General features: G+C 47.4%; 1 protein-coding gene across 3 annotated transcripts; it reads right to left on the bottom strand.

Moving 5' to 3' along the window:
• Window positions 1–995: 995 nt before the first annotated feature.
• WDR93 (WD repeat domain 93) lies at window positions 996–18,446 on the bottom strand. 3 transcript variants are annotated; one of them, XM_072981681.2, is made up of 17 exons: window positions 18,348–18,446; window positions 17,427–17,721; window positions 16,460–16,655; window positions 15,889–15,953; window positions 15,202–15,280; window positions 13,999–14,132; window positions 13,548–13,589; window positions 12,764–12,851; window positions 12,315–12,498; window positions 10,871–10,941; window positions 10,539–10,631; window positions 9,688–9,819; window positions 9,364–9,565; window positions 8,348–8,408; window positions 7,850–8,006; window positions 6,664–6,829; window positions 996–3,994 (listed from the first exon to the last, which is right to left on the bottom strand). In XM_072981681.2, exons 2-17 carry the CDS (start codon window positions 17,685–17,687, stop codon window positions 3,871–3,873), a joined length of 2,055 nt encoding a protein of 684 aa, XP_072837782.2. In that variant the 5' UTR covers window positions 17,688–17,721; window positions 18,348–18,446; the 3' UTR covers window positions 996–3,870. The 3 variants fall into 3 exon arrangements, with proteins under 3 accessions (XP_072837782.2, XP_072837783.2, XP_072837784.2); XM_072981682.2 differs by having other exon boundaries at window positions 18,184–18,420; XM_072981683.2 differs by having other exon boundaries at window positions 18,327–18,394.
• Between the last annotated feature and the right edge of the window lie 8 nt (window positions 18,447–18,454).

Raw genomic sequence — 18,454 nt, 5'->3', positions numbered from 1 at the left:
AAAACAAGACTAACCCAAGGTTCCACCGTCTTTCCACACAGCGTGCAGTAGCAAATCTAGGCTTGCCTTAAAGCCCAAGTCTAATTCTTACCTCCAATTAGAGTAGACCCACTAACTCGACAGCTTTAACAGTGAGCGAGGCACAGTATCCCCTCAAAAACAGTGTCACCTTGCATTTGGCCCACCTCTGGATGCAAGTGTTTGGGTGAAACTGATTCCAGCTCAGATCCTCTCCTTGTTGTGACCGTGGGCTCCGGCAAGCTGTGAATGGGTCACCCAAGGATCTGTCAAGCTGGTATGACTCTTCCGAAGTTTTCCTCCACAGTCGCTAAGGAAGAATCTATGGGAGATTTAGCCAGACCAATGTGGTCTTTACTCCTTAGGCTACAGAAGAGCAGGCCATATCTGTCCATTTCTGCAGAAGCCGCTAGACTAGGCCACCTATGTCATTATATATATTTAATTCCCCCATTTAGACCATCGTTCTGCGATCACAATTGTGATTGCAAAAAGATCACCGTAAAGCGGGGCAATTGTTAAGCGAGGCACCACTGTATTATTGGATGGCTGGAGAATGCAGTTCAGATATTTCAACTCCTTCCTTCAACACCAAACCAAACTCTCAGCTATTTGATGCGACCGGAGGCCCTGCCAAAGGAGGAACAGCACGGAGCTGCCTTGACGTCTTCCTGATGGGGCTACAAAGCCAGTTTTGGCTGTTTTGGAAAAGATCTTCAATGGAAAAAAATCTGAGACAGTGGAGTGAGATGAAGTGGCCAAATCAGACTTCTAATGGAAGGTTTTGGCTTGACAATAAATAATGCTGAGGAAACAGAAGGTGTGAACAACTCAGTTGGCTAAATTTGCTCTTCCTTGAGAAAACAGTTCATATGCCTATCACATTGTGCGTGTCAATCCCAAAGACTTCTGTGTTTGCTTTCTTCCTTTAGTAAACGATCATGAAAAGCAAGTCAAACTATAAGCCAGAGTGTTGCTACTTGGGCCTGAAATGGCAAAAAGAAGAAAACCTAGGAAAACATTGGCAGTTTTAATTAAAATTTAGCATTGTGGATTGAAGCAAGCGGGCACAATTGAGATAATGTTGTAATAACCTTTTCTCATATTAAATATAGCGTCAATACTGTTGAACAGAGAGGAAGCGTTTGCTGTAGCCATTATCTCCTCCCTGGTAGAGATGTGAGAGCCCTGTTATAGCCAGAAAGGCTTATTTAAATAATATTGAGTCACTTCATTCACTTTTTAATCACCCTTCGGCTGAAAATGGGTGACGGCCACCAGAAAAGCAGAACAATACGACGAAGGAAAAAAATCAAATAAAAAGAATAATTTTTTGAAAAAAAGAGAATTCCCTGCAATTAAAAGTAGGAGGTAAAACTCAAAACTTTAAAACAGAAAAAAAGCTGGTGGAACAAAAAGGTCACCTATGGGCTCGTGACTAGAGGGAGTGCTCCCTCAAGCAGCAAAATGGGTGCTATTGTGAACACATATTTAAAGGAGAAGCAGGATTATTTCTGGAATGTAAACAATGGCTTGCTTTGCACATGTAAATTCTGCAGTTATATATATTAAAGGAAATCACATTTCCCTCTTATGAAGAGAAAGACAAGGGCATGTTGGCCCAGGTTCCTTGTGAAAGGAGCTCTACAAAGAAACAATATTTAGCTTATCAACCAAATAACCAAACATTTGAATAAAAGAAAAACACTATGGTTTTGCTCACCTATGTATCTTGCATTTAGCATGCATTCACCTGCAATTGGTCACAGCCATTTCTGATACAGGGCTTATCACGCAATTCTGATCAGGCATGAGGAAATCTCACTATTAGGACAAGAAAAATGGGGGATTCTCATTCCCCTTAAAATCTAGTTCGATCTTTCTTCTGTGGATTAAACCTTAAGAGTGGAGGACTCCCAATTCAATACAAGAAACAGTGGCCGGTTCTGGCTTCTATGAAATAGAGGCTACATCAGCCGGTGGTGCTTTAGTGCTCTCTGCTGGAACAACGGTGATGTTAAAACTTCGCCTTCCAAAGCAGCAACCTCGAAGTCATAAACAAGTTTTTCAGACATGATAAATGTGAGTCTGTCTCCGATACCTCAGGCAAATGGTGATAATGCATCAAGAAGTGAACCAACTGCTACGACGAGCGTTCCTTAAGGATGTAACCCAGGCGAGCTGAGTGTTTCACATGTAACTCCCAGCTAGCCATGATTAAATATTATAATAATTGGCAAAGAGTCTGAGGGCAGTGCACTTCCACTTCCCTATCCCTACAAACCTGGGTTTGTGGCAAACCATGGTTTGTGGGAAACCATGGTTTGTGGGAAACCATGGTTTGTGGGAAACCATGGTTTGTCCTTTCATCTTGATCAAACATTCTTTTTCAATCTTGGTCACAGTCAGGGAGAAATCATCATATCTTTAGCCACACCATTAAATGTCCTGAAACTGGAATGGTTTGCTGGTAGGTATCTCCCTTGGCTAGCCAGTGTGGTGTAGTGGACAGCGCATGAGACAAGGACTCAGGAGACTTGGGTTCAAATCCCCGTTGAGCCATGGAAAACTCACTGGGGGAGTGAAACTGGTAAAAATTATCCTTAAATGTCTCACTTACCCTGAGAGCCCTGTTAGGGTCATGATAAGTTGGTTGTGACTTGACAGCATATAGCAGCAATAAGAAGTCTTTCTTAATAATGTCGCTTAATAGACAACATCTAGACTTTATTTGCAGCAGTAAGACTACCTTTATTTTTAAGGTGATTGCTGGCAGAATGTAAGAGTGGATTGGAGAAATACTGGCCCTATTCCTAAATTCAGGAGGACTGAAAAGAGGAGGAGACGAGTCAAATGAAATCACCCTACAGAGGTTTCGTCTGCGTTTTGGAACCCGGAACTCCAGAGTTTCGGCACATCTCTGCTCCCCCTCCTCCTTGATGTGCTCTGATCTTAATTAGCAGGTTTGCCCTCCGAGCCCAAAAAGGCCTTTGCAGACGGGCGCTCTATCCCGAACCAGGAACTCATTGTGTGACCCACTGATTCCAGACCTCTCCCCCCCTTGAAGGCTGGTTAGGACTCAGAACAGCTGCGACTTGAACAAGTCCAAAAGGCAAAAAGAAGTTAGTGCCTAGATTTGGAACTTGTGACGCTCCTGAGCGGATGGCAAAAAACGCCATCCAAGCCAGCTGCAATTTATGTACGAATTCACTCTTACATCCTTCCGCTCGGCTATTCCCAGACGAAGCCTTACTCATCTTCGATAACCAGTGACAAGCCGCTGATTTAAGAGCAGACTCCAAACCAGAGAAGCAGGCGCTGATTTTTATGAGCACAGGCAAGGCGAAACTACAGCATCGGTAGCGTTTGATGCTTCCTAGACCTCTCTAGGGTGGTGCCCATGTAGGTAGCTGGAGGAACCCAGGAAGCAACAGCCCCGCCCATCATCATAGTCCCCGATGCATCCCTCTGCTTTCATATTTGGCCTCTTTTCAGGCTGAAGGAGGGGAATTACCACTCTTGGAAGCTATGAGAGTTGTTTCACCTTTCAAACAGGCTAAGAGTTTGTGTGTGTGCGTGTTTTGCACCATCCAACATCAATATTTTTAAGAAAAACAAAGGTATATTGCCAGCCATAATCAGACCCTTTTTCTTTCTTCCTTTCCTTTTTTAAAATTATTATTTAATAAAGAAATTTTTGGCAGGCCACACAGCTTCTGGAAAGACCCACGGCAAGAAAGTGCCCCCCCTCCCCAGCCTCACTGGAGTTTTCATGCCAGGAGGTCTTTCGGAGAACAGCCAACGGCAGGCTCGGTCGAGGGACAGTCGGCCTTCGAGCAACCTGCGGCCAGCTCACCTGGACCCCGGAGGCTCCTCCTCTTCCTCGGCCTTCCCCATCATCAAGGCGGCGGCGTGGTCCCGCAGCTGACTCCAGCACTCGGGCATCTGGCTGCTAATTGTGGCGAGCCGCTCCAAGCTGGCAACGAGACAAAGACAGAGAGGCCATCTCCCTGGGCTCTCCACGACAGGGCCTCTTCAGTCATGCTTCGTTCGCTCCTCGCCAGATGGCCGGGCGCTGAGGAGCCACTCAAGATGGGGCTCCTCCATGCTGTAAATAACGCTCAGCGTTTATAGGGCAGGTTTGCCAAGCACGCCGCTCGGCTCTTCGGCATTTTCCAGACGCTCTTACTGAAGTCAGGGAACAAACAATCCAAAAGGTGAGGTGCCTGCTCCTTGAGAAGATCCACGTGGTGGCATCTCAGAAGCTTTGCATGGACTGGTCCTCTCCTGCATCAGCCCCAGCCTGACATCATTCTTCCCAACCTGAGGTGGGCTAAGCTCTGGAGGGAGACCCTAGAGCAGAGAAATCCTGATTCTCCAAGTGGTTGTGGAGCCTGGCGGTGGTTGCAGTTCAGCAACCCCTGGACGGCCACACAACGCTCATCCTAGCAGAAAAGACCTCAGGGACCATCCCTACCGCTTTAGTGTCCTACGGCTCCCGGAGCCAAACCCTAATGAGCCCAGACAGCTGAGGTCTACCTGGGCTACTTGCCAATTCAAGCGGTGATGGAGCCCAACTCTTTCCAAATCAGCCGTGTTGGCAATGCCACGGATTGACCTTCCCTTTGGCCTAAATTGGTGGCTGTCAAAATGGCGGCATCCTTGCGGTGGTTGACGGAAAGTTTGGACCTGCCACGGCTCCCTCAACCCATCCCTTCTCCGCCTCCCCCCCATTTTGGTGGATCTTAGGGGGCAGAGACCTTAGGCTGACAGGCCTGGAGATCTGTTGGCAAAAGGATGCTCCGGAGAGGCCTCTGATCATTTCTGCCAGAGGAGGCTTTATTTCCTACAAGCCTCAGAGTTTTCTATCTACCTTCCGCAAGCGCCACCTCTAATGGAGCCAGGCGTGCAGGTTTTGAGCTGTGGACCAACTTCTTTGTGTGCACGCATAAGAAGTGGAGGACGGGTGGAATGGACCACAACACCAGAATCCCTCAGCCTGCCTAGTCCGTAATCAGGCCGGCCTGTGGAATTTGGGAACGGTTCGGCTTTCCCTCAAGGTAGAGTGAGATGAGATGAAGGACAGAACTGTTTCACAGCTAAAAGAATATGGAAACCGGAGTTCCTTCCCTGATCCATAATTTTTCCACTTCTAAATAGCCACCTTTCCAGCACCCACTTTTCCCGTCGTGATTTTCCCGAAGCCTCCTTCAAATCCCTCAGAAGGAAAAGCTGAGAAGGTGGTTTCGACTGGACAAACGGCAAGCAGGAAAGCATTCAAGATCAACCGCTCAGCTCCTCTTTCCCTTCCCTGGGGGGGCTATTGTTTCCATCACCCTTTCAGAAATAACTGGCTTTTTGATTTATTTTGAGGAAGGAAGAAGCTGGGGGGGGGGGAGACCGGGAGTGATTTCTCCCCGTTTGCCATTTTTAATTTGTTTTTACTGTCCGGCACTTTGAAGAGGTGAACAGAATAGGTATATATATATTTTTTACAAAGGGGGGGGACCCACAGATTCATCTCTTATAAAGATCATGCGTAGCAGTTTCATAGCTCACTGTTGCATTGACATCTGGTGGACTATGAGAGAAACGCACGGCCAGAGAATATACTGCTGGGGATAAATGTAATAATCCAGGATTTTCCAAGGACTGAGGAGTAGATTCACCTGTAGAGATGGCTACTCTTTCCCTTAGCCTTCTGCTGTACCTTCACCCCCAATACCACTTGGTTCATTTTCAAGATGTTCAAGGGAGGCCCTGCCCTTGATGGTTTCCTCTGATGAAAAGCATAAAAGAATGATTTTTTAAGGGGGTAGGGGGCTGCTCCTTTCTAAGTGACCATCATCATCATCTTAGAATTGCAGAGCTGGAAGGGACCCTCTGGATCAGTGAGCCCAGCCCCTGACAAGGAAAGCCCCATGGAGGAATCAAACCCCCAACCTCTGGCTCCACAGTCAAATGTCTAACCCACCGAGCTATCCACCCTCATCTGTGATTGCTTTTCTGCCAGCAGGCAAAGATTTTCTAGTGAAGCTTTTTTTTTTAAGTAACTAAATGGAACGGGGAGAAAAGAGGATTTTCTTAAAAAAAAGATGCTGAACTTCTGTTGGCTTTTTTTTTTTTTTTAAATCTTTTCAAGGGTTTTCCAGTTTCTGGAATTTTATTATTATTAAATGCTGAATTGCATTGGAATATTCTAAATTACGTATCTGTTTTTTCAAAAAAAAAAAAAACATTTTAATATTCTACCTGCATGGGGAGAAAGGGAGGGCAGAACAGGAAGAGGAAATAAATAGAATGTTTACTAAACTCTTGAGCATCACGTCTTCGGGAGACTGCTTATGTAGCGCAAAGTCTGGTATTTGATAGCCTTTTCTGGGTAACCTTTATACCAATAAAGTGTTTGCTCTTCCTATGAGACCTTGTGAGCATAATTCAGAAAAGGAGAGGGCCAGCAAACATGACAGGACTTTTTGTTTGATCAGCTGGCTGCTCAGTTCTTTGCAAGCCAGAGAGGGGGGATCTCGGGAGAGAGTCTCCTCACTCCACCAACGAAGCAACCGCCGACTTCCCCCCCTCTCCAAATCAGAGCAACAAAGCTGACCAGACAATCCCTGATCTTTTCAGATTTGAAAGACTTACTTGTCACTTAGGAAAACATCACAGCGCCTGTCCCAGGGGAGATCTGCCGAGGGATCCTGCGGACGCTCAGCTTTGGATGCTAATGACTCTAGAGGTGGACAGGACATCAAGTCGAAAAGCACGAGGGACTCCGTTTCAGCCTTTGCACCCCCGGACCGGTCTTCTCCTGCACGTAGAAAGAAAAGAGCAGGCTGATATGTTCCACCCGCTAGGCATTCGAAGCACAACTTTAAAGCCTATATATATATAGGGCAGAACCCTTTTCAGAAAAACTGCCCATGTAAAGACAATTGTAAGCGGGCTGGACTGCTCAGGACATAGATCCCTGGCTGTGGAGTCAGAGGTTCAGAGTTTGATTCCCCCACTGTGCATCCCAGGAGAAGAGCCAGCCTAAGCAGCCTTGGGCCAGCTGCACCGTCTCAGGACATCCCCCTAGAGGAAGGGAATGGTAATACACTTCTGAGTATTCTCTAATACAGTGGTGCCTCGCTTGACGACGTCAATTCGTTCCAGCAAAATCGCTGTAGAGCGAAATCGTCATCAAACGAAATAAAAAAACCTATTGAAACACACTGAAAACCATTCAGTGCATTCCAATGGGCTGAATACCTGCTCGTCCAGCGAAGATCCTCCATGCGGCAGCCATTTTTTGGTGCCTGTAATGCGAGGAATCCATCCCTAACACAGCGGGGAGCCATTTTCTTCAGCTGGTGGCCATTTTGAAACCTGACAATCAGCTGTTTGCTGATCATTGTAAAGCAAAAAATCGGTTCCCAAAGCAGGGAACCGATCATCGCTAAGCGAAAAAAAAACCATCTAAACATCGTGAAGCGATTGCAAAAGCGATCGCAAAAACTTCAACGTTACGCGGATTCATCGTAGAGCGGGGTAATCGTCCAGCGGGGCACGACTGTGTTGATCAGTCAAAATCGACCTGATGGCACACACAAAGGATCATCTTAGAATCATTAAGTTGGAAGGGGTTTCTAAGGCCATCGGGTCCAAACCCCCTGCTCCAGGCAGGAATCCAAATCAAAGGATATCTGCCGGGGGGAAAAGAAAGAAGACCCCAAAGAACAGAGAGATGTGAGAGCCAAAGTGACAGACATCATCAAGACCAGAGTTTGTCGCGTACAAATTCTCTTTCCCACCTTTCCTGGATTGTCACAGATGGAGAACATCCTACCTCGGAGGACCAGGCACTGCCCACTGGCATCCACAGAAAAGACAGGCTGCCAAGGAGACCCGACTTTGTACGAGGGGGGCATGATGAACTGGCAAACGTTCTCTTCCGTGGCAGCATCCATGAGGTTGACGGTACCGTCCCAGAAGAAAATCAGGACCTGGAACAATGAAACGCTCATACTCATACTCGTTCCAACGCTACAGTTGAAACTAATAGCACCTAATTTCTTGGAAGAGATCAGGATGTGGGCCTGGCATCCTTCCCTGGCAGGTTAGAATTTCCATGGTGGCCGGAGCACAGCTTGGAAATGTTAGTTTTTTGGACTATGTCTTCCACACCCGCAAGAAGTCTTACTAAAAGTTATCTCGAAGCGTGTTGCCTTCCGTTGCCCGTCCAGGGAAGACGGTACCTTCTTGACTCATTATACCTTTGCACCCTGTTTCTCTGGTGTTCAAACACCACCGGAGATCTTGTAGGAAAGAATCTGAGCCCACTTACTGCATCAGGCAAGGTGGGGATAGGAGCCACTGCGCTGATCATCTCGCTAGGCACTTCGGGCCTGAAAAAAGAAAAGCCAGCTTATGTTGCTGGCGGTGCATTTCTTTACCATATATATAGTACGTTTGTATGTGTGTGTGTATATATATAAATGTGCATGTGTATGTACACACACATAGACACACAGAGTGTGTGTGTATACACACAAACATATCTCTAGCTATATATATCTCTCTATATAATTGAGAGCAGAGAGGCAGATTTTAATTTGGGTAGAAGGAGTCTTTTGGTTCTGATGGAAAACAAGACGGGGGTGATGAGATGATAAGGAGAGAGAGGAGGAACGCTAATCTGCAGAAGTGTTTCTTTGATTGCTTTCCAATAGAGGCATCTTACAGAGTCACTGTGCTTGGTCTATTTTTTCCCCTTTTTTAAACCCTGCCTTTAAAAGAAAGAAAAAAGCAGTGATGTTCAAAGTTTTGCCTCCATTTCATTTTTTTAAGGAATGCATTACAAATCCTTGTTTTTCAGGGCAAAATACTGTGAAGGTGCCAGGACTTTTGTTAGAAGCTTCCAAACCACCTTGTAGATGACCTAAGAATTCAGTCTTCTACAAGGTCACGAGCAGTCCCAGTTCAAAATCCGATTCAGAAAAATCTGTGTGTGCAAGGACAATCTTTTGGCATCTTTTCCCCTCTCACGGGTTATTCCTTGTGCAATCAGTCACACAACCAGTTATGTGCCTGATTTCACAACCGGTTGGGCAACGGCAGGAAAATACTTTTGCCTTTCCATGATCACGCCAGTGAGCAAGATTTTCATCATGGAGTTTAAACCCCAGACCACGCTCAGAAAAAAATTAAAAATAAAGCACTTTTTTCAATGGCAAATCTTTTGCGGAAGTAAATATCCTTTGGATTACAGAATCTGGCCACAGAGTTCCTCCTTGTCTGAACCTTCCAAACCCTACCATGCAAGGATTAGGGCACCCGTCTGAGCTCTCAGGCTTATCTCACCTGCCTCCCAAGAGTTTGGTGTCAAATCCTTTAGCCTCCGGCGTGATCAGGTGGAGAGTCCCATCCAGGATCAACACCAGAAGCTGCACTGGGTCATTACGGGGACAAAGTGATTTCTTTTGAAATGGCGAGGAACACGGCATGAACTGGATGCTTCGTATAACAGAGCCCTCTGGAAGCACCGTCACAGATAAGGGACACCCTAGGAAAGCACAAACAGTTCAGGCTAATGGGAAGAACAGGAGCTCCCTTGAGCTAAGGATGTGCACTGGCCTCCCGACCCAGTCAACACCTGACGGAGAGGCGGGTGGAAAGAAAGCTCACCCAGAAACACATCCCAAACGGTAATGGTCCCATCTTCACAAGCGAAAGCCAGGTACGAAGAGCAAGGCGTGATAGCTGAGCATGCAATCGGGGCAGCACACGGCCAAACAATGTCTGGTTTCGGATCAGAATCTAGAAGGATGGAAGACCTTATTAATGATGGGGTTGTAGGAAAGGACAGGACAGTGTGATGATCTCCAAAGAGTTCACTGGCACAAGGGAGTGACTGCTCAACCAGATCTGTTAAGTTTCTCGAACAGTGGTTCCCAACCTTTGATCCAGTATGTTCTTGGTCTACAACTCCCAGAAGCCTTCACCCCCAACTGTGCTGGCCATGATTTTTGGGAGCTGCAGTCCAAAAACATCAGGACTGGGTGGATATTGTACAGCTTTGCACCTTGTGTTCAGCCTACCAAGGCCTCTTGTTTGGGCCAATGTGGTGGAGAGGGATGGTGGAAACAGGGGAGGGGTGGTCCCCTGAACATCTCCGTCTTCCCACCTGCATCTTAATTGTTTGAAGCACCTTGAAGCGTGGTAGCTTCAGACAATGGGGCATCTCCTCTCTGGGGACTGAAAGCAGCTCCTCTCTCACCCACCAATCTGAAACCCAAACCCATCTCTAACTGCTTGGCATCCCCTGGACCACTTTACTGCTTGCATAAGGCCCCCTCTTGTTCAAAATGCAGATAAATGAGTTTCGAACCCAGAAGGTAGCGCTGGGCTCTGTGTTTCTCTATCCTCGCTCTACAGAGAGCGTCTTCCTTAAGAGTATCTCCTGGGGTGGTTTCACAAGGTGGTTCCAAAAATGCTGGGGGTGATTGGTGAGAGCATCTCCATCAGCATCAGATTACCTAATTTCTCCCTTGGTGGACGGCTGAGAAGATAAAAACAGAGGTGGTGGCTCTTGCTCCAGTGAACGCTGAAGGCTGATGCAACGGGGATCTCTGAAGAAAGGGGTCAATAGGAAGCGATTAAAGATGGAAGAGATGGAGACACCAGCGGCTCACTAGGCACAAACCGAGGAAGCCCTGAATCAGGAGTAAAAACATCTCCTCAGTGCCAGCCCCCATCACACTCCCTTCCAGAAGTCCTGGCTTTCTTTTGTTTGGGGCAATGGAACGACCAACCCGCCATAGGAACTCCGGCCGCGCGACAACGTGCCACACGCAGAGGCGGGATTCACCTGGCTCGGTTTTGGCTTCGGCCCCGGCAGACAAGGTGCGTCCAGGTAGGTGGAAATGAAACATGGCGTGGCTGAAACGGGGTGGGGGGTGGGGGGAAGAGGGAGATCAGAATTCGTTAAAAACCAGACATGAGTTTCAAAAACCTTGAGAAAGCCACGAACACCAGCAGTGCGCCCGCACTAGACGGTTACAGCAGTTTGGTTCCTATTTACCTGCTACAGCTCCATCACACAGCAACCAGGAAAGTGTAGTTTGGAGTGTGGGGGGGTAGAATCCTTTGCGAAACTAACTAAGTAACTATAACTAATTAACTTGACCTAACTACAACTAACTACAACTTACTTATTTTATTTAGTTTTGTATGCCGCCCTCCTCCAGTACACACACTGTCTGGGGGACCTGTTGAACTCTTGATGTGTCACCAAACTACATTTTCCAGGAGTCCTTAGGATGGACAGTTACTGCAGGATGAGACCTGCTACCGCTATAGGGTGTATAGACCCACTCTGGGATGGGTTATGAAAGGACACTGCTCTTCATTTTATCCATTTAACCCCAAGTCCAATAGTTAGTCCTAGCTAGAGTGGTCCCATTAAAATACAGTTAGAGTCCCTGTATCCACGGATTCACTTAACCGCTGCCTGAATTTTTTTTAAAAAAAGCTCAGAAATATAGTGGTGCCCTGCATGATGATGAAAATCCATTCCAGGAAAATCGCTGTACAGTGAAATCATTGTCATGTGGGGAAAAAAATCCCCATTAGAATGCACTGAAAATCGTTTATGCATTCCAATGGGGAAATACCTCATTCTCTAGCGAAGATCGCCCATAGAGAACCGCCGATCAGCTGTTTTAAATCACTGTCTTGCAAAGCTTCTGTCTCAAAAACACCCATTTTGCAAAGGGAAGCCATTTTGTGGAGCCGGAAAAATCGTTGTTTTGCGAACAAACACAAAAAGTCACTGTCCTGCGGATTTGTTGTACAGCGGGGTCATCGTCTAGCGGGGTACCACTGTATGTATTTATATGTATTTCCAGGCGTTATTTACCAGAATTGGCCACTAGAGAGAGCGCCAGCAATCATGCAGTGTATACTATCTGATACTTCTGCCTTTTTGGCGATCCACCGTGGGGGTGGGGGCTTGGAACTGATTCCCCACAAATACCATGGTATCTGAATGGTTGGGTTTACCCTGTTTGGAACTCACAATCAGCTGTAGTACTTAAGAGTACTGATACATCCCATTTGGGGGGGGTGGAATCACAAGGGCTGTTTCCAATTCAAATAAACACAGTTGACCACTATCAAAAAAGGACATAAAACTTAAATTGCAGATGGGCCTGACAGCAAACTTATTCATTTTCACCTCCAACAGAGAGAAATGAATTTGGCAGAACAACCAGGCCGGCAGACAGAAATGAACATTACAGGTATTTCCCAACCTGGATTTTTCTTCTTTGCTCTCCTCATCGCTCTCTGCTTCCAGATACTGCTGGAAAGTGCTCTTAAAAATCGCCTCCTGGTGTTCCCAGTGGCAGTCCTTGATCATGGGATTGTACCCCAAGCCCAGGATGCTGCCATCATCACTCTTCATCAAGGCTTCAAAAGGATTCTTAAAGACGCTTCCTGCGTTTGCAGACAGGAGACACAGTTTAGAAACCCCCCACCCCAAGTCCCCATTTAATTCCAGTCTCTCCTATTTGGGGTCCACAATTTCTAAGGGATGGGCCTGGAGAAGTCAGGGGTTTTAGGTCTCTGGCTGGGGAGCAAAGGGTTGAGAGTTCGATTCCCCCCACTGGGCCTCCTGGACTACATAAATCCAAATCAAACTGTTATCAACAAGACACGCATTCAAAAATGTTAGAAAAACAGGAGAGGGGGAAGTGCTGACCTGCAAGTGGTTTGGGGGGCCTGACTTTCAGCAGCAGAAGAGGTGGCACCAGTTTCGATTCAACTTTGCTTAGGAACTGTTGCAAATCCTGCAAGGAAAGAGAGGAGGAGCATTGCTCTCAGAGTTCTGTCATTCCTGCTACCCGATGAGATCTTCAGACCCAGCCAAGCTCAGGCAAAATGGACGCCTCCTAGTCAAACTTTTCCCTCTTACACCGTTTTTTGCCGATCAAGAGGCTATTTTGACCCGAAGTGAGCAAGAGCCTGGAACGCCACCCGGTTCATTCATCTAAATCTAAACTAGAACATCCATTCGAAGAAAAGGGTTATTCCTGCCTTTACAACATCTTCTCTCCAGTGTGATCTCCTTTCTTATGTGTGTTTCCAGAATAAGACTTGAAAAAGAAATCCACATCCCAGAGATAACCCAGATGATACAGATACTTCACGTGTTTTTCACAGTTTCACCTTTTTCATAACTTCAGAGAGCACTCCTTCTAGAAACGGATTTCTCTGAATGTGTGTTTGGGGCCTACAGTTCACCAGTGAAAGACTTCGAAGGAGTGCTGGGCACTCTCTACACATTTCTCCTGGCAAACAAGAAGCAGGAACAGCATGCAGGCATGGCAATCTACTCACCGCAATTGGAGCAACAACAACAACAAAAAAAAGATCTGTGGGCATTGAAACTGGGAGGTTGGTACACCACACCTCAGGTTCCTTTTCAAATTCAGTCTCTGGAACACTGAAGCCTTTCAAGACAATTCAAAGTTCGGACCACTCACCAACTCTTCCGGGCTTGGTCCTTGGACATCCAAATTCTTTTGCTGCAGAACCACAAAAGAAGGCACGTGTTTTACAAAGCAAGCCGGAAGAACGCCACCTACAACCACACTTTCAGTGCAGAACTTTGCCTTTTTTTAAGAGAACAGCTTCCAGAATTGGCCACCCAGCACTGACCACCAGCCGTGAAAGCAAAGAAAGGTATTTTGCCCAAGGCTACCCAGGCTGGCTCTTCTCCTGGGAGAGACGGTAGAGAATCGAACTCCCAACCCTTAGCTGTGCAGCCTAGTGCTCAGCTCCCGGAACAATCTGAAAACAGCTTGAGGCCAAGTCTTCGTAATCAAAACCGCCCTGGAAATTTTAAAGACCATCTCAACCATTAAAAAGGGAATGTTCAGCCTCTCATAACCATGAGCCTCAGAGGGACCTTGTTCTCAGCCTCCTGAACACCACCTGGTTTCTCTCCTGCTTTTGGCTTCCTGGAGTTGGAGATGCTGCCGGAGCCGGTGCCACCTGGGCTTGTTCAGCCTCCTTCAGCCAGTCCTTCATCCTGAGTCGGTAGATCTCCAACCAAACTTCTGAGTTGCCTGCGTGGGGAGACCAGGAGAGAACCAAGCATGAAGCAACCAAGTTAGTGAATCAGACAACCAACCTCTGTGGATTTTTAATTCCGTTGCTGTATCGTCTCTTCTAGGGACGTGGGTGGCGCTGCGGGTTAAACCGCAGAAGCCTCTGGGCTGCAAGGTCAGAAGACCAGCCGTCGTAAGATTGAATCCACGTGACGGAGTGAGCTCCCGTTGCTTGTCCCAGCTCCTGCCAAACTAGCAGTTCGAAAGCATGAGTAGATAAATAGGCACCACCACAGTGGAAAGGTGACACCATTCCGTGTCTAAGTCGCATGGGCCACGTGACCACGGAAACTGTCTACAAACAGAACGCTGGCTCTATGGCTTGGAGACGGGGATGAGCACCACCCCCTAGAGTCACACACGACTGGACTAAATGTCAAGGGGAACCTTTACCTTTTACCTATTGTTTCTTCTGCTATTATACAAGTGGGCAATGTGTCTGGATCCTAGCAGACTACAATGCCCCCCCTCCATCCTTCTACACTGGCTGTCTAACGGAGAGGTCTAACGGAGAGGGCAGCCCGCTCACCAGGATGACTCATAGGTGCCAGGAGTCACAATTAGAGAGAGAAGCACAAACCAAATTATGAACCGGGGGAACAAAAAACCAGCCCAGTTCGAGGTTCCATTGGCATAACCCATTTTGAAGAAATGAAATGCCAGACCTTTTTTCCCCCCGATTGGCACTTTGTTTTGCTTCGGCAAAATGGATGCCTGCCCAACCCCTTCCAGGAGCTAGGCCGTCTATCTCAGCACATGCGCATGTGCATCGGCTGATAGGCTCGCCCATGCGCAGAAATAGCAAGTCCAGTGGCGAAGGCAGTAGGCTTCCCTTCCCACAGGAATAGATAATTTTTTTTAAAAAGGAAGAACTGTGAACCCGTCCATTTTTCCAGGGAGTTCGTGGTGGTTTGTGAGGAACCACGAACCATCACGAACCACTGGTTTCCCAGTGTGTGCCCATCTCCAGCCGCAACCCAACCAAGTAACTTTTGCAAGCTGTCATTCAATGTCAGCTGGGACTTACCCTGCAGAAGGAAGCCGGCGTAATCGGCCCCGTAGGAGATCTCCATCGCCGCACATACGGTCCGTTTAGTGATGTCTTCCTATTTCCAAAAAAAAAAAAAAAAAGCAGAGGAAAACAGTCATCCTGAAATGAAAGCAGGTGGCCTGCATGTCCATGGGGTGGAAGATGAGAAGATATGTATGCTTATCATGTTCCCCGCCGCTTGGAGATTTCTAATGCTAATGATCAACCCGTGAGGAGGATTTAGTGGCTCTTTTTCACTCTTTCCCGAGAATGAAATGTGACATTTCCAAGTAAACATGACAGGAAAAAAACACTCCACAGCACATGGGTTTCGGAAATAAATTCCAGTGGAATCAGTGGCCTTTACTTCCAAGTAAGATGAAGGCGGGAAAACATGACCACCCACTTGTTATTCAATGACAACTCCCATCAGCCCCTAGCAAAGAAGGATGGGCGTCCAACAAAATCTGGAAAGCCGCACCAAGTTCTTGTGATAAGACAGGGCGAACTTAACACGCTCCTGACGAGGCATGGCATGGATCCTCCTAGATTTAGATAAATGAAGTGACTTTTAGCTCCTGCAGCATCCAAACAAGTGCCCACACAACAGAGCGGACAACGGGGGTTTCCAAAAAAGAGCAGACCTTTGGACACCTGACCGTTTCAATCGACGGACAGACTCACCACTTCGTTTATGGTTTTGATATGCAAAAGGTTCTCCTTGAGAAAATAAAACAGGTGGGCCACACCTGGAACAGAGAAAGAAAGTGGTCACGGTCAACAGAGGGCTTGTTTTCCTTCCCATCGGAGATCTTCTTTCCCCGACATAGTTCGTGCCAATTTTGACCTATCGAGTCCCTTCCAGCTCTGCAGTTCGAAGATCATTAAATATTATTTAATGGCACCACTCGGGGGGGGGGGGGGCAGCAACTAGGTAAACCTAAACCAGCTCCTTCTCTCTGCTTCATTTCCCTTTCCATGAAATGGAAGGTGAATATTGTGGGAAACGTCTTAACTGTTAGAGCAGTACGACAACGGAACTCGTGACCTCAGGAGGCGGTGAGCCCTCCAACACTGGAGCCATCAATAGAAAATAAGGCAACCTTGTGTCAAATCTGCTTTGATTTGGATTCCTGCCTCAAGGATCCTTATCTTTCGACTCGGTTATTCTATTCAATAAGGGAGATCTGTTTCCAGTTGGGAGGAGCTCCCCCCCCCAAAAAAAAAACGTTAGCAAGGGCTTTGCAGAACTTACCCAGTTCATCCACTGTCCCGAGGAGATGAGAGCCGCCGCCAAGTTCAAAAACCTGGATGGTGCAAATCTCAAGCTTGGCTGCCTCCCACGCGCAAAGCTTCTCGCCCATAGCTATGCTGAAGACGCAAAGGCCGGTGGAAAGCCCAGCAAAGATGTATCCACCGCTGGCGACTAAGCAGTTGGCTCTTCCCGATATCTGGGGGGGGGGGGGGTAAAAATGCAAAGACTTGAGTGTTCCCTTCAGCAATTTGATCATATGAGGCTTAACCTCATCACCATCATCATTTACTTAATTGCAAAGTAAGACAATATTGCAAATGGACACTATCAAGTTTTATTTCAGCTCTTCTACACCACTAGCGATTTGTTATGGAGACGTTACTCGGGGGGTCTACATCTCCTTGCTTGGTCGGGTATAACTTCAACTCTAACTTTTTTGTTTTAATCTGAAGCCGATTTTTCTTTTTAATCCTCGCAGGTTACCTCCTTCGTTATTGGGGGAAAGATAGAATGATTAGCAAAAAGTTCATTGCAATGAGTTACCGAGGATCGTACTCTCAGATTCTAGAAATTCAACCTACCCCTTACAAACACCGAAATGTGGCTCACCTGGGATAAAATTTTGAAGCATAGCTAGGCCTAACTCAGGCCAAGCTTCCTGTTCCTGCCCCAGTGCTTGCTGGGAGCTTCCTTTCTGAACAGGAAGCTCGGGTGAGCTAGGCCTAGCTAAGCTCCAGAGTCTTCCAGTTTAGGCCATTCTCCCAGGTGAGCCACATTTTAGGTGCTCGCCCATCAGACGGAACCTCTGGAGTGGAGCATCATGGGATCTGTAGTCCAAGGTCATTTCAACCCATGTTTCACATAAACATCCACCTGTCTTCTCTTGTCTTTGATGGACGCCCTTCCAAAGAAATGGCACATTTTCTCTACCCAAAGACTAATTTGTCTCGGGGAGTCCCCCGACTACCTGGAATTCAGCCGAAGGCTTGTACTGCGTGGGCGCAAGGTTTTGCTGCTTCGGCGCCTGCAGCCGACGGTTCTCTTCAATGATGTCCCAGGCCCGGTCGATCAGAAAAGTCACCAGTTTATTGACCATCCGGACAGGCTGAGGCAAATGACGGAGTTCATCAGGATCTTTCAGGAGGTCTTCCTCTTCATCCTTTTTAATCCAATCCTTTTCTGTGGGCAGAGGGATCTCCAGGGGTTGCTTCCGAAGGAAGACCGGCATCTTTCCAGCACCTCAGCCCGGCGGTGGGTCAATTCTAAAGGCAAAGAAAACTCTGCCATGACATGCAATTGGCAGGCTAGGTTAAGAGTAGGCACTCACACAGCAAACTTCCCATGTCAGTGGGGATTTGAACTCAGATCTCTCTGCACCTAGTCTTCACACACTGACCCCACTTGTCTCAGCCCAGTGCTCTCCAGATACATTGGACCACAACTCCTAGCAAACATCTCGAGCTCTCCCCCACCCAGTTCCCCTGATATGCACCGGACTAAAACTCCCATCATCCCCAGACACACCCAGGCGTCCTAGCCGGAGCTTGAAAAAAAAAAGCAGCTTTGGGACTACGGCTCCCAGAACCGCCAATAAACATGACCATGGAAGGATTTTGGGCACTGTAATTCTCAAAAGCAACCTTCCATGATTCTCCCACCCTCTTCACATCCAGACAGGGTCATAACAACCAAAGATACCAGTGATTATGATTTGAAAAAGTTACTTTTTTTGGACTACAGTTTCCAGTGTCCGTTCTGGGAGGTTGCTTTCTGGGTTTCAAAAAGTAACTTCCCCAAACTGCGCCCTCGATCTTGTCCCATCCCTGCCTTTGAGCCTTGTCCCCGCCGCCTCCAGGTGCGCGCACACCTGTCCGCGCCCGGGGCGCACCTGTCTTCCGACAACGACGCCGTTGCTACAGTATCCTCGGTTCCGGAAGCGACATACTTCCGCAGAGGGAGGGGGAGGGGCAGGGAGGAGGTGGGGGATGGGTGGTG

Source organism: Pogona vitticeps, chromosome 12, assembly GCF_051106095.1.
Source record: "Pogona vitticeps strain Pit_001003342236 chromosome 12, PviZW2.1, whole genome shotgun sequence".
In the NCBI taxonomy this organism is placed as follows: Eukaryota; Metazoa; Chordata; class Lepidosauria; order Squamata; family Agamidae; genus Pogona; species Pogona vitticeps.
The sequence above is the reverse complement of the archived record's forward strand: the minus strand, read 5'-3'. Positions and strand labels throughout refer to the sequence as shown.

Coding starts and splice junctions, on each gene's coding strand:
- WDR93 (XM_072981681.2), bottom strand. CDS start 17,687: ATGCCGGTCTTCCTTCGGAAGCAACCCCTGGAGATCCCTCTGCCCACA. Junction 15,281..15,888: donor TCAAAACCATAAACGAAGTG/GTGAGTCTGTCC, acceptor TTTTGGAAATAG/GAAGACATCACTAAACGGAC. Junction 10,632..10,870: donor CGAAGCCAAAACCGAGCCAG/GTGAATCCCGCC, acceptor CCCTTTCTTCAG/AGATCCCCGTTGCATCAGCC.